The 13,981-nt window shown below is 39.6% G+C and overlaps 1 protein-coding gene across 3 annotated transcripts in view; it reads right to left on the bottom strand.

The window, feature by feature from the left end:
• The window catches only part of LOC131432843 (neuroligin-1), a 780,452-nt gene that overhangs the window by 473,036 nt on the left and 293,435 nt on the right, over positions 1-13,981 (bottom strand). For 2 of the 3 annotated variants that reach the window (XM_058599386.1, XM_058599387.1), the window contains exon 4: positions 899-2,951. In XM_058599386.1, the coding sequence (XP_058455369.1) occupies positions 899-1,128 (230 nt within the window). In that variant the 5' untranslated portion in view covers positions 1,129-2,951. The remainder of the gene's footprint in view (positions 1-898; positions 2,952-13,981) is intronic. The other variant, XM_058599388.1, reaches the window with a different exon arrangement.

Genomic DNA, 13,981 nt, shown 5'->3' with positions numbered 1-13,981 from the left:
CGAGTCCCGTCTCTGTGGTGCATTTTTCGTGGTTTTCATTATATAGTTGCATTCACATGTCATTTTTTTCAATATTTGTTCCTCGTAAGATGCTGATAAAATAATTTATTTTTGATTTTTATTAAGTATTTTTAGAAAAATGCGTACTGCAAAATGTACTGTTTTCTTCAAAGTGGATGTACTGTACGATGTACGACTTTGGACTTTGGACTTTGGACTTTGGACTTTGGACTTTGGACTTTGGACTTTGGACTTTGGACTTTGGACTTTGGACTTTGGACTTTGGACTTTGGACTTTGGACTTTGGACTTTGGACTTTGGACTTTGGACTTTGGACTTTGGACTTTGGACTTTGGACTTTGGACTTTGGACTTTGGACTTTGGACTTTGGACTTTGGACTTTGGACTTTGGACTTTGGACTTTGGACTTTGGACTTTGGACTTTGGACTTTGGACTTTGGACTTTGGACTTTGGACTTTGGACTTTGGACTTTGGACTTTGGACTTTGGACTTTGGACTTTGGACTTTGGACTTTGGACTTTGGACTTTGGACTTTGGACTTTGGACTTTGGACTTTGGACTTTGGACTTTGGACTTTGGACTTTGGACTTTGGACTTTGGACTTTGGACTTTGGACTTTGGACTTTGGACTTTGGACTTTGGACTTTGGACTTTGGACTTTGGACTTTGGACTTTGGATTTTGGACTTTGGATTTTTAATTTTGACTTGTGATTTTTACAATTTTAACAATTTTAACGATTTTAGCGATTCTAATTTCTGATTGCTGATAGCTGGCATTTGGTTTTGAATTTCTGAGCTGTTATTGCATTTATTTCTAAATCGAAGAGGTTTGTGATCCTGTCGAGAAAATTATAACAAATGTGTAGCAGACTTACCTATTCATTTTGGTTGGCGGCGTGGCGTACGGGACGCCCAGGAACGCTTCGATGGGTTTGAGGAATTTGTAGCTCTCCAGCGGCAGTATCAGCCCCTGCAACCGGCCGTACCGGGTCTGCACGATGCGCTGGCTGAGCCGGGAGTTTTTGTACAGATCCATCGTGGAACCGTTCAGGTGCCGCACCAGCAGAAAGTAGATGATGCAGTAGTATTGGAATTTGACGAACATTGTCCTCGAATTTTGGGTGGTAGCGGGTTCCCCGGTAGAAACAGGAATGCAGGTTCGGAAGGGTCGTCACGGTGATCCTTATTATTTACATTGTTCACCACTTAATTCACTACTATTTTTGTTAACACACTTCACACACGCACACACACATAGAAACTATTTTTACTAAGGGATTTTCAGCGATTTCTAATTCCCTTGCTTTGTCGGGTGCATTCCGGTTTGTTTCCGGGCCTAAACTAGTTTGCTTCTGTGTATTTTGCACACAAACCGCTACTGAGAACGGAACGAAACTTGAACTGTCAAGTGCTGTCGTACACTCTTAGCTGTTCGTTCATTTCCCGTTCCAGTTTGCATCTTCTTCTTCTTGTTCGGTTTTCGTTCGGATTTTCAAGTAGGAAACACTCTTCCCAGTGTTTAGCTTTCTCTCTTTAAGATATGGCCTGCCGGAAGAGTGTTTTTCTTTCATCTCGTTGCGTAGGTTTTTTTTTCTGTTGTTTTCTTTGTAAATGTTTTACTTTAAACACATCCTGTCTAACCTGTTTTTCACTTCCTAGCAAGAAATTTTAACTCGCGAACTGCCATTTCGTTGCTGTTCGTTTCCGGGAAGCGAAGAATTTATCGCGAGTACTGGAACATAATTTCGGAATAACGAGTGCCAGGATATATCACTTTGTAGTTTCTAGATTGCATTCCACTTGTTCCGAGCTTGTGTCCCTCACTTTCCGGCGAACATCCCATTTGCTAGGGTAGTTTGGAGAGAGCGAAAAATGTACACTTCTTTAGTGGCAGTAGCAGTTCGTTTTGTTTGTTTTTTTTTTTATCGGAGGGACGACCGAGACATACAATCGATTTCACTTCATTATTAGATTCCAGAGCTTCCTCCGCAATGGAAGCGGGGAGTGCAGAGTGGGATGGATCTGTGTTGTTGTCCTGTGTGCGCTTGAGTGAGTCAGTTACAGCAGGATGGGTTCAGTATTTATGTCCATCTAACGACTGCCAATAAAGAATGCCAACACTGAAGTTCCTGGCTCTTAAGGAGCAACGTCTGCCCCAGTCACGTCACACAAACACACACACACACACACAAACCGGCCGAGTAGAGCAGAGCAGTACAATCAGTGAACATGTGGCCATTTATTAGTACCATAAACAAGCTCGAAAATGAGTCTGTATCTGATGATCCGGCTTTGGCTGCTAACAAGCGTGCAGCGTGATCCGGCCCAGGTAACTGAAGTCGGTAGAGTGTAGGAGTCCTGTATCAACTGCCTTCGCAATGATGTTACCGGCAACAGTTTCCGCAAAGCAGCCTCTTTCTCTCTCTATCTCTCTCTCTGTTCGTCTGTTTCTGACGTTTGGGCACTATTAGCTAGTAAAGCTCACCACCCTCATGATTCTGGTCTGCTTTGCACAATTCGGTTGAGGCTGCGGCGGAGGAATGTTGTGCAGAAGAGATAATCCTTACTCTGGTGTTTGTTTGTCTTGTCTTGTCTACAGCAAAAAGTGAGCTGGTACCTGGCAACTGATATCAAGTGGCGTTTATTATGGATCAGAGTTCTTCTTCCTGGATCCTGGCCGGCACTGGCCAGATGGCGGGATGGAAGTCAGGTGGATGGTTTGAACTGAACACTTCGACTAATGCACCTGGCTGTCTGCAGTTGCTGATGAAGAGAGCTCTGATGTTTTTTTTTCTTCTATTCTTGGAACCTTGTCGAAAGCTCCGGGGGGAGGAAGGAAAAGTGTTCCACAGCAAAGAAGCCCGGTTGTGATGATGGAAATGGTTACGAGGTTAATTGAATCTGCTGCTGCTGCTGCTGCTGCTACTGCTGAAATGAGAGGAAAATAGAAAACAAAACATGATTAGATCGGGTTAGCAGAAGCTACGTTCCTGTGGATGCTTGTTATCCTGAGTTATTCTCAGTTCATGACTAACTAACAGCTGCTGCAGTTTCCTAGCATTGTAAATTATTTTCCGATGGAAACAGCTGGCTCAATTATTCCAGAACGTTTGAAGAAGCAGTTATTACTATTGTCAATAATGACAGAAGGAATCAAACGAATTCAAATGAGAAATATTTCCACACTGTTCACCGACAAGTAAAGCCCCAAGTCGATCGATCAGCTGAAGCTGAAGTAGATCGCCCGTAGTTGCTCTTCGTGATTAACCGAATAAGTGGAAATATACAATGAACCAAGCAAATGAAGTTTGGGAGAAGCAAATCATTTTCACTGTACATACCCACTCACTCCTAACTTTTTATAAAATGATCAATAACGACGCTGGCTACGATCAAAGGCTGTGCTACTGAGGGAAAGGAAGGAATGTTAGTCCGATACTCGTTGTTTACCACTGTATCTCCACGAGCATCACGGGATAGGAGATTTGTTAGTAGGGAGGGAAAGAGATCCGGATATGTTTTGGTAAACAATATGATCTCAACAAAACCTGATTTTCGATACTCAGAAGAAATATAATAACAGATCGGCTGAAAAGTTCGTATCGTTTCTATGAGAGGGCGCCACTAGAATTAAATCCATACCATTTTCAGATAATACCAACCTTCAAAAGATACGTGTATAAATTTGACATCTGCCTGATTATTAGTTTGTGAGATATTGCATTTTGAGTGAAGCTACTTTTGTTATTGTGAAAAAAAAATGGAAAGAAAGGAATTTCGTGTGTTGATGAAACACTACTTTTTGATGAAAAAAGTGCCGCCGATACCAAAAAATGGCTTGATGAGTGTTAGCCAGACTCTGCACCGGGCGAAGCAACAAGCAACGAGATAGCTGACACCCTAAAGATATCAAAGGAACGTGTTGGGCATATTATTCACGAATATTTGGATATGAAAAAGCTTTGTGCGAAATGGGTGCCGCGTGAGCTCACAATCGATCAAAAACAACAACGAATTGATGATTCTGAGCAGTGTTTGGAGCTGTTATATCGAAATAAAACCGATTTTTTTCGTCGATATATAACAATGGACGAAACATGGCTCCATCACTTCACTCCGGAGTCCAATCGACAGTTAGCGGAGTGGACTGCACGCGATAAACCGAACCCAAAGCGTGGAAAGATTCAACAATCGGCCGGTAAGGTTATGGCGTCTGTATTTTGGGATTCGCATGGTATAATTTTCATCGAATACCTTGAAAAGGGAAAAACCATCAACAGTGACTATTATATAGCGTTATTAGAGCGTTTGAAGGACGAAATTAAAAAAAAACGGCCTCATTTGAAGAAGAAAAAAGTTTTGTTTCATCAAGACAATGCACCGTGTCACAAATCGATGAAAACCATGCTGAAATTGAACGAATTGGGCTTCGAATTGCTCCCTCATCCACCGTATTCTTTAGATTTGGCCCCCAGTGACTTTTTCCTGTTCTCAGACCTCAAGAGAATGCTCGCTGGTAAAAAAATTAGAAGCAATGAAGAGGTAATCGCTGAAACTGAGGCCTATTTTGAGGCAAAGGACAAATCGTACTACAAAAATGGTATCAAAAAGTTGGAAGATCGCTATAATCGCTGTATCGCCTCTGATGGCAATTATGTTGAATAATAAAAACGAATTTTGGCAAAAAAATGTGTGTTTCTATTAAACGATACGAACTTTTCAGCCGAACTGTTTAGTAAGAAAAATATAAAATATCTCCAAGGAACGATCTCACCAGTATCCCTATTCTCCTGCTCGCTCTGCTGTCAGCAACGCGAGATGAAACACGACCACTGAAAGAATCAAATAAAAACACTCGCGAATGGGTCCGCTGCAGACCAACCCTAGACCTTCAGTCTGAATGACACGATCGACTTGTAAACTTTCACACATTCCATAGAAATCCGACAACACCGACAATGACATGCAGATGGCGCTTCGATCGGTTAACAGGTTAACATCGTTGAATTTTGGGGCGGCAAATTCACAGTATCCGCCACTTGAGCATCTGTAGTTTCGCGGATCAATATTATTCAATAAATATCACTCTCACTACTAAACACCAGAGCTTAAAATTGTCACGCATTCTCAATGAAAGAAACCATTCCAACAGTCTCACATTCAATGTTTTACTGTCTCATTCGTAAATGACCGACACCAGAACAAACGAAGAGAGACGAAGCATTTTTGTTTCTCATCGAAAAAATGAGAGAGTGTAATTGCCAACGTCACTCTTTCCTCTATGACAAGACGAAACCAAAATAACATCAGCATCAGCAGAATTTCATTTCTCATTCTTTCATCGATGTATTAAAAATCTGTGATGCTTGGCTATAAAAAGTAATTAAAATATGGCAAATCGAAGTAATTACATCCCAGAACTTCTTTGGAAACCAAAACTACAACAAATTCCAAAACCAACAGATAAAAGTCACTGTGAATATTTTTTCTGTCATTTTCGATTCTCAAAGCTTCGACACTGCATAGTATGGGATTTTCACTGAAAACTGCAAATGACTGAAGGGGCAAATGAAAGAAAAAACACAATTTCGAAACTACTGTCCCGCTTCTGTCATTAACTGGACATGGATTTCGTTCTCATAGGGTAAGGGCTCCCTATTTCATCTCATTTGTAAGGACGTTACCTTAAAAACCTGATTAAGTAATCAAAATCACGACGATTTTTTTAATTTTTCTGCTTAATTCGCCTTGCTTCACATTGGGAATTGATTTACATTCCTTGGAAGTTAAAATAATAAATAAAAAATCAGCTAAAATACTTATGATATGTTCACTACTGTGCTCCTAATTTCACCTCAAAGGTTTTGTATTCATCCTATCGTTGGTCCTTTATTCATCCCATAAATTAGCAATGGCGACAGCAATCGAAACCAAAATATTGCACTATCACATTCTCAGGTTCAAAATGTCAGAATTTTCCTTAAAAAGGGCCTAATGCCAACTATGACACAAAACACGATATTTAAAAAAAAAAAACAGTTTGGAATCATTTCGACGTTTAAAATTTGTTGGATCATTTTTATTACCTTTCGTTTCAAATTTAAAATTTTACTCTGCAGTTAATTTGGAGAACTTAAAAAAAAACAAAAAAAGAATTGTTACTATTTAGGCATTAGCCCTTCTAAAAACAAAATGTAGAACCAGAGATGCCATTCATACAGATTTATGTGTATTATATAGATTTTTGCGTTCGCGTTCGTTAAATTAGATTACAGATTTTCTAAATTTAATACAGATTTGTAAAGGGTCATAGTGAGAAGTAAAACGTTAGACTTCTCTCTCTCTCTCTGAGTATCTATCAGTATTTGATTACAGAACTTCTTTAAAAGTTTATTAATCAACGAACAAATCACATGTGCTGTGTAAATGTTTGATGCTGAACACTGATAAAAATTTATATTTAAATTTGAACCAATTTGAATTTGATTTGAATTTGAATTTGATTCATTTTATTAGTGAAAACAGATAGAGCAGATGCATATTTTCTATGAAAATATCTGGCATCTCTGTGCACAGCCCATGAAACACACACATTTAACAGTGTTATGGTGACGTATAGCGGAAAAAAACCAGTGCTACTAGATTTGCCACAATGGTTATTTGATTAGTATTTTACACGCTGTATTTGGTAATATTAGAATCCGAAACAGTTTTATTTATATGAAAATATCAATGATATAATTAAACTAATGTCACGGATACCAAAAAATACTTGTTGATGATAATTTAAAGAAGAAAAAATAATATTTTTTATTTAACATTATGAGAAAACTAGGCAACCTTGCGATACGAAATGAGATGAAAACAAAGCGCAATCAAGTGAATTAAGTGCAAATTTTCATCTCATATTTTTCATTGCTTTTATTGCTTATCAGGTAGTTTCCGAAGTCTTTCATCGTTGAATAAACAAGTGGAAAGTGAACATGACTAACTATAAAGTCATCCACCATTGAATAGTGGTGTAATTATGTGAAATAGTGATCATGTTTTGAGACGAATCGATTAGTAAATATTCAGAAACATGATGAGTTGTAAAACTTCAGACGAAAGTGGTTCCTAAATCAAAAAGTGAGTTTATTTTAAATGAAAAAAGCGATCGTTGAAGGTTTTTTAACTATTTTTTTCAATTGGAAAGTGTGGCAAAACCTAGAATAAATGTTTTAAAACGTTCTACAATTTTGTTCAGGTACGTTTAAAGATATGATTAATGTTCAAAGTTATGAGGTGAAGGAATGAGATGGAAATTGGAGCTGAGATGAAATAGGGAGCCCTTACCCTAGTTTGCAAGCGAAGCTGAGAGTGACAGTAATTTCTTGTCATTTTCGTCCATTTTTCAGTCAATGAAAATGACTTTTATTAGCTCTGCTAATCACACACTTGCCACATCTGCACTATCACTCAAAATAACTATTTCAACCTAATTTTTAACTATACAAATCAAACCACACATTGAAATTATACTTTTTTGAGAGCAGCACCAGGATGCCAACTCCTTTCAAGCAGCCCCAAGTCGATCGATCACTTTGCTATACAAACCAAAAATAACAGTAATAATCCCGACTAAGACGAAAATTTCATTTTCCCACCGATCGAAACGTGTTTTTCCGTGACCTGGTTCCAGACTCGACCAAAAAAAGGCCATTGGGGAAGAGGAGAGAACAACAGAAGTCAACTATCGATGAAATGATGCCCCCCCCCCCCCTTTTTTGTAGCATGAATGCGGAGAAAGTTCTCTGATTTAATTATTACTCACTCTACAGTTTACAGTTTTCGTCCCCGTTACCCATCCCCAACAGTTTCGTAGTCGTAGTTAACCGAATCGAAACCAGTTGCCTGTAGCGCATATTTACTGCTACTTTTCAGGGAAATTTTTGTTGCTTTTTTTTGTTCTTAGTTTTAGTACTTAGTTTTTTGCAATAATTACACAATGTGTTGAAAGCAATCGATTTCTGTAATTGAAAGTAACTACCAATTGATGGAGCTCAATGGGTACTAACTTACTTACTTACTTACTTTGGTCGATAAGTTAGTTTCCGAAAGAATGAAGGAGCAGAGTAAAGATTACTGAACAATGCTAGAATGGGGATGGGGATCACCCTGTGGACGAATGGGTAGAACTTAATCGTGAATATCTCCAGTTGTACTAAACGCAGCAACATAATTCCTTCTCCATGCCATCAGAAATAGGATCAACAATTTGTGATCACATTTTCAATACTTTGAGAAAACTATAAGTAACTCAACAATTAAGTTTTCTCATACTTTGGAAAACAATTAAAGAAGATTCCCAGAAAGTATGGACGCACTTTGATTTCGCTGTAAAAAAATTACAAGTGTTAGATATTCAAATTTTATTCAATATACTGATAATATTAGACTACAACAACAGAATATTATTCTCAACATTTGCTACTTAGCCATTGTAGACTAGCTGGCGCACCTTCTTGCTAACGTTCCTCATTAAATTCCGTACAGACTTCTTGGCGACAGTTTTGACACTTGGCGACAGTTTTGACACTTTATTCCAATCTTTTTCGAGCTGTTGAATGGTTTCGGCTGCCGAGACATGTTTCCTAAGATGTGCCTTCGTTAATGCCCAAAATTCCTCAATTGGTCGAAGTTGTGGGCAATTTGGTGGATTCATATCTTTTGGGACGAAAGTGACATTTATGGTAGTATACCATTCTACCGATGATTTCGAGTAGTGACAAGAAGCAAGATCTGGCCAGAAAACAACACGATCCTTGTGGCTTCGAATCATGTGTAGAAGTCGTTTTTGTAAACATTCCTTGATGTATGTTTCGCTGTTCATTGAAGCAGTGGTGATGAAGGGTTTAGAAATCTTACCGCAGCTACAAATTACTTGCCAGACCACAGCTTTCTTACCAAATTTTTCGACTTCAATCGAAGTCTCGGACTGGTTTAACACTAGCCCTTCTCGCACTGTATAATATTGTGGTCCCGGCAAAGATTTGTAATCGAGTTTCACGTAGGTTTCGTCGTCCATGATTATGCAGTTCAAATTTCCAGCAAGAATGGTATTGTACAGCTTTAGAACCTTCGGCCTGATCGATGCTTCTTGTTTCGGACTACGTTTTGGTTGTTTCTGCTTCTTATAGGTTCGAAAATTCAAACGTTCTTTAGCTAGAAGAACATTTGACTTCGAAGTGCCCATTTTTTTGCCATTTTCCGAACTGAAACCTCCTTCTTTTGCTCGAACGCCTTCAGTATACGTTTATCCAACTGAGGGTTAGCAGGACCTTTTTTTGACCCGTTTTCGGTTTATCCTCAAAGGTGTTATCCTCACCGAACTTCCTGATTGCATTTCGCACGGCTTTTTCACTTACTCTTTCCATTTTTGCTATCTTTATCAGCGACAGTCCGCGTTCTGTGCACCATTTGTACAAAATTTTTCGACGTTGTTCTGCTGAAAGTCCACGTATTTCAAATTAGGAATCAGCACAAATTGGCTCAAATGGCACGTTCCCCTTGATATTTGGAGGTTTGTGCTTGCCATCAATTTGTTTTTAGCATTATTTTCCCGATATATAAGAGGGAAGGATTGAAAGGAAATGATAAGGGTTGGACTAGGAGGATGGGAAAAATTGACGACACAAAAACACATAAAAGCAGAAGTACATAAATTCTGCACCCCTAAGGGATGCTGAACAATCTGCTGAGGATCACATTTAGTGGAAGCAGAAGTAAATTCTGAACCTCTACGAGGTCCCGAACAGTCTGCTGTTAATAAAACCTCCAACCCCCGTGAGGATTTAGATATCTTACAAAACGACACCATTCTGCACTCCTGGAAGAATGCAGAACGATCCGCAGTATGTACGAGCAGAAGTAGATTCGGTACCCCATAAAGGATGCCAAACAATCTGCTAAACCCTATTTAAGGTGAATACAGAAGGGATTCATTCACTCCAGTAAGAACGATGAACCCCTCTGACTATAGCTCCCTACCACATTGGGTGAGATACGAGAGAATATCCTTCAATTCCAGCTCCGCATACACAGACTCAACCATGTATGGAGAACCAAAAACCCGGATACGTAGTTGCGTCAATGCGGGACAGTTACATATCAGATGATATGAAGTACCATAATCGCATTCACACAAATCACACGAATAATACTCAGCACGTTGAATAGTAGCCATGTGATAATTGAGTTTGCAATGTCCAGTCAGAGCTCTGACCAGAATACTGCAATGATGCTTGGAGAAATGCAGTAGACACTTTGACATTTTCAGATTTAAATCTGGTAGAAATGCTTTTGTCTGAGTGCAAGTTTGCAAGCTGCGCCAGTAGCTGGCATGTTTGGATGCAGCCCAAGAACGTATCTTGTGCTTCATCCAACTAGTTGAAAGTGGTAAAGCTGGTTCAGGACCAACGAAATCATTCGTTGCACCAGCTCTAGCCAACTCATCAGCCCATTCATTTCCAGTAATACCACAATGGCCGGGTACCCATAAGAAGTAAACAGCATTTGAAATGCTGAGGTCTTCAATTTGAGTTCGACATGCGATCACTAGATTCGACCGTGAGTCATAAGAACTGAGTGCTTTTAAGGCTGCCTGACTGTCGGAACAAAAATAAATTCGTTTACCACAGATCCTCTGCTGAAGTGCCGATTGTACTCCACACAGAATTGCGTAGATTTCTGTTTGGAACACAGTACAGTATCTACCAAGTGAATGAGACTGTTCCAGCCTCATTTCACGACAGTAGACACCAGCACCAGCACGACCATTCAACAGAGAACCGTCCGTATAACAAACTATGTGTTCATCAAGTTGTCGTTCCAGACAACCAGACAACCATTCCTCACGAAGAGGATACCTCACATGGAATGTTTTGAAAGGAAAACTGCATGTGAGAGTTAGGTCACTAGGAGCGAGTAAATACTCATCCCAGGTAACCATTTGAGACCACAAGCGAGTGTGGCTGGTAGCATAATCTAATGGGTTACTGTTCCAAAGCCCTGTAACCCTAAGACGGTATGCACAAGATAATGCTTCTTGTTTTAGGAACACATGTAGTGGTTTAATGCACAGTAGCGCCTCTAAAGCAGCAGTAGGAGTTGTCGTGAATGCTTCTGTCATCGCCATTAGGACCATCCTTTGGAGATGATTTAGCTTTGACTGAACTGTCGCGACTTCTCCTTTCTGCCACCATACAAGACATCCATATGCTAAAATTGGTCTAACAATAGTTGTGTAGATTCAATGAATATATCTGGGTTTGAGTCCCCATGATTTTCCAAAAGCTCGTCTGCATTGGCCGAAAGCCATGCAAGCTCTTTTAATCCTGAAGTCAATGTGAGCAGACCAATTCAGTTTTGAGTCAAGAATAACCCCGACGTATTTAACTTGATCGACCACAGTGACCTCTGAACCGAAGAACTGTAACGGACGAGCTCCTGTAATTATCCTACGATGAGTGAAAAGCACCATTGATGTTTTGCCCGGATTTACAGATAATCCAACCTGACAACACCATTGTTCAACAGATCGCAGGGCTTGCTGCATTAAATCAAAAAGAGTGTTAATGCTTATACCGGTCATCAATATATGATAATCGTCGGCAAAACCATAAGTCGGAAATCCAAGGTTATTAAGTTTCCTTAACAAACCATCAGCGACTAGGTTCCATAAAAGTGGGGATAGTACACCACCTTGAGGACACCCACAGACACTCAGCTTTTTAATCTCTGCTTGCCGAAGCGATGAACAAAGAAGTCGATTGCTAAGCATTGCGTGTATCCAATTTGTGATACTTAAAGGTACGCCATGACCACGGGCTGCTTCCAGAATTGAATTGAAAGACACGTTATCAAAGGCACCTTAAATGTCTAGGAAAACTCCCAAGCAAGATTGCTTTTGTGAGAAAGCTTTTTCAATGTTGTACACAACATCATGTAACAGGGTTGTAGTGGACTTTCCACGCTGGTGAGCATGTTGCACTCCATGTAGCGGGTGCACGCCCAGACTAACATTCCTGTTTTTGTGGCCTTTTACGACATGGAACAGGAAACCATTGGATCAATTCTTGGTAAAAAATAATTCCGCCGGATGCCACACGGCTTACCTGTTTGGTGGACTTATACCAACGGTATAGGTGGACCGTGGCGTTATTCTTAGCCAGTTGGGAAACCGCTACCGACACTACACGGCTATCTAGGCTGCTCAGAGAGGGAAGTTGACATTGATGGTCAACTTCCATGGATGGCCGAGCAGCCAACTAACAAACTAATGAAAACGAATAAACAACTGCACAAGTGGTTAGTGAAGAGTGTAAACAACGGGACGCAACCATAAAAATTGACAGATTCTGAACCATTGCGAAATGGCAGCGGCTTTTGGCTGCGTCCATACTTTCTGGGACAGCCTTTAGAAAAACTCATCACGCTTGCTTGTCTTTCTCGTACCCGCGACGACGGTTTACAGATAGTCAGGCACTTAGATGCCCCGATATTCAACTGGCACAATGAAACACAACTCGCCTTTCGGACGTCGTGGGGGGTCAAGTATCAGTTTTTTGTCTACGTGGTTTATAAACGGTACCCGGAGTTGGCATCACTGTACACTCTTAAAAAAAGACTAATTTCAATGAGAATCAACCAACTTATGGTAATGTAAGTGGTCGAAATAGTTATATTGAGTGAGAGTACAGCTGGGGCAAGTGTGTGTTGATTTGTGAAAAGTTTTAGAAGTGTAACGTATTAAATAATACTGACTGGCTAAAAAATGTTCAAGCAGTGGATACTGCAAATTTATCGATATAAATCAATCCAAGCGCCATCTACATATCATTGTCGGTGTTATCAGATTTAAAAGGAATGTGAAAATTCTCTAGTCAATCGTGTGTTTCAAGCCGAAAATCTAAAATTGGTCTCCAGAAAACCCATCCGCGTTCATTTTGTTTTATTTCTTCAGAAGTACCCGAGCAAAGTGTGAGATCAAATAGAAAACTCATTTTGATGTTGTGATGTTCGCATTTATCGATTACTCGATTTGCTGTTGTTTTGGTCGTTTTAAGTGGCAAAACATCAAAATCGAAAGTAAAAAGATATCCCGATGATAGCAAAAAGAAAACTATTTTTGCTAACAGCGAAAGCAAACTGAAATCTAAATAAGATGTAGATTGCTTCTTGTTGATAGCAAAATTAGTTCTCAATTTGATATTATTATCAAACAACGAAAACAAAACTGGAATGCACAATCAGTTATTGATTTGCTTTAAAAATACATTACTGAAAACAAACAAGTCGCGAGCATAAGCTAAAAATAGATTGGGCAAAAGACCCGGGATAGTATACCTTTAGGCGATATTACTTGCAAAAATAAAAAAAGCGTCAAAAGCACCAACCACAGAGAGAAGACTTGGGTTTCGTCGAACCTAGGTGATTTGGATTCCGAACTCTCTGCGAATGTTATGGATTGTGACGTTAAGCTGCGAGTAGATGGAGAATTTTCGATCATATGACAAGCAGTATTGATTCACGAAGCTGTATACAGGTAGTTTTAGCCGATGTACAGTCGTTTCGTCGCATCCGTCCCGCAGCCATCGTGAATGGAAGTGCGGCTATTTGATAGGTATGAAAATGTGCTCTTTGTCTTTCTCGTATCCAGAAACTGTAGCATGTGAACATCATAATAATAAATTGAGTTATTTATTTGATCTCACTCTACTCGAGTATGTAATCACTTTGAAATACGAATTTCTAGGCTCAGGAGAGCGAGCGCTTTAGAGTGAAGTCTTTTACAGCAAAGGCTTACTGGAGACGTGAATTAGGAATCTGACAATAAGCAATCCCAGATCATATGTTATTTCCATTCAAAAAAAATATCTTACTTATTTCGACTAATTGGGACAATTAACGAGTATCTC

This window comes from Malaya genurostris, chromosome 2, assembly GCF_030247185.1.
Source record: "Malaya genurostris strain Urasoe2022 chromosome 2, Malgen_1.1, whole genome shotgun sequence".
NCBI lineage: Eukaryota > Metazoa > Arthropoda > Insecta > Diptera > Culicidae > Malaya > Malaya genurostris.
Note: the sequence above shows the minus strand (reverse complement) of the source record. Positions and strands in the feature narration are given on the sequence as shown.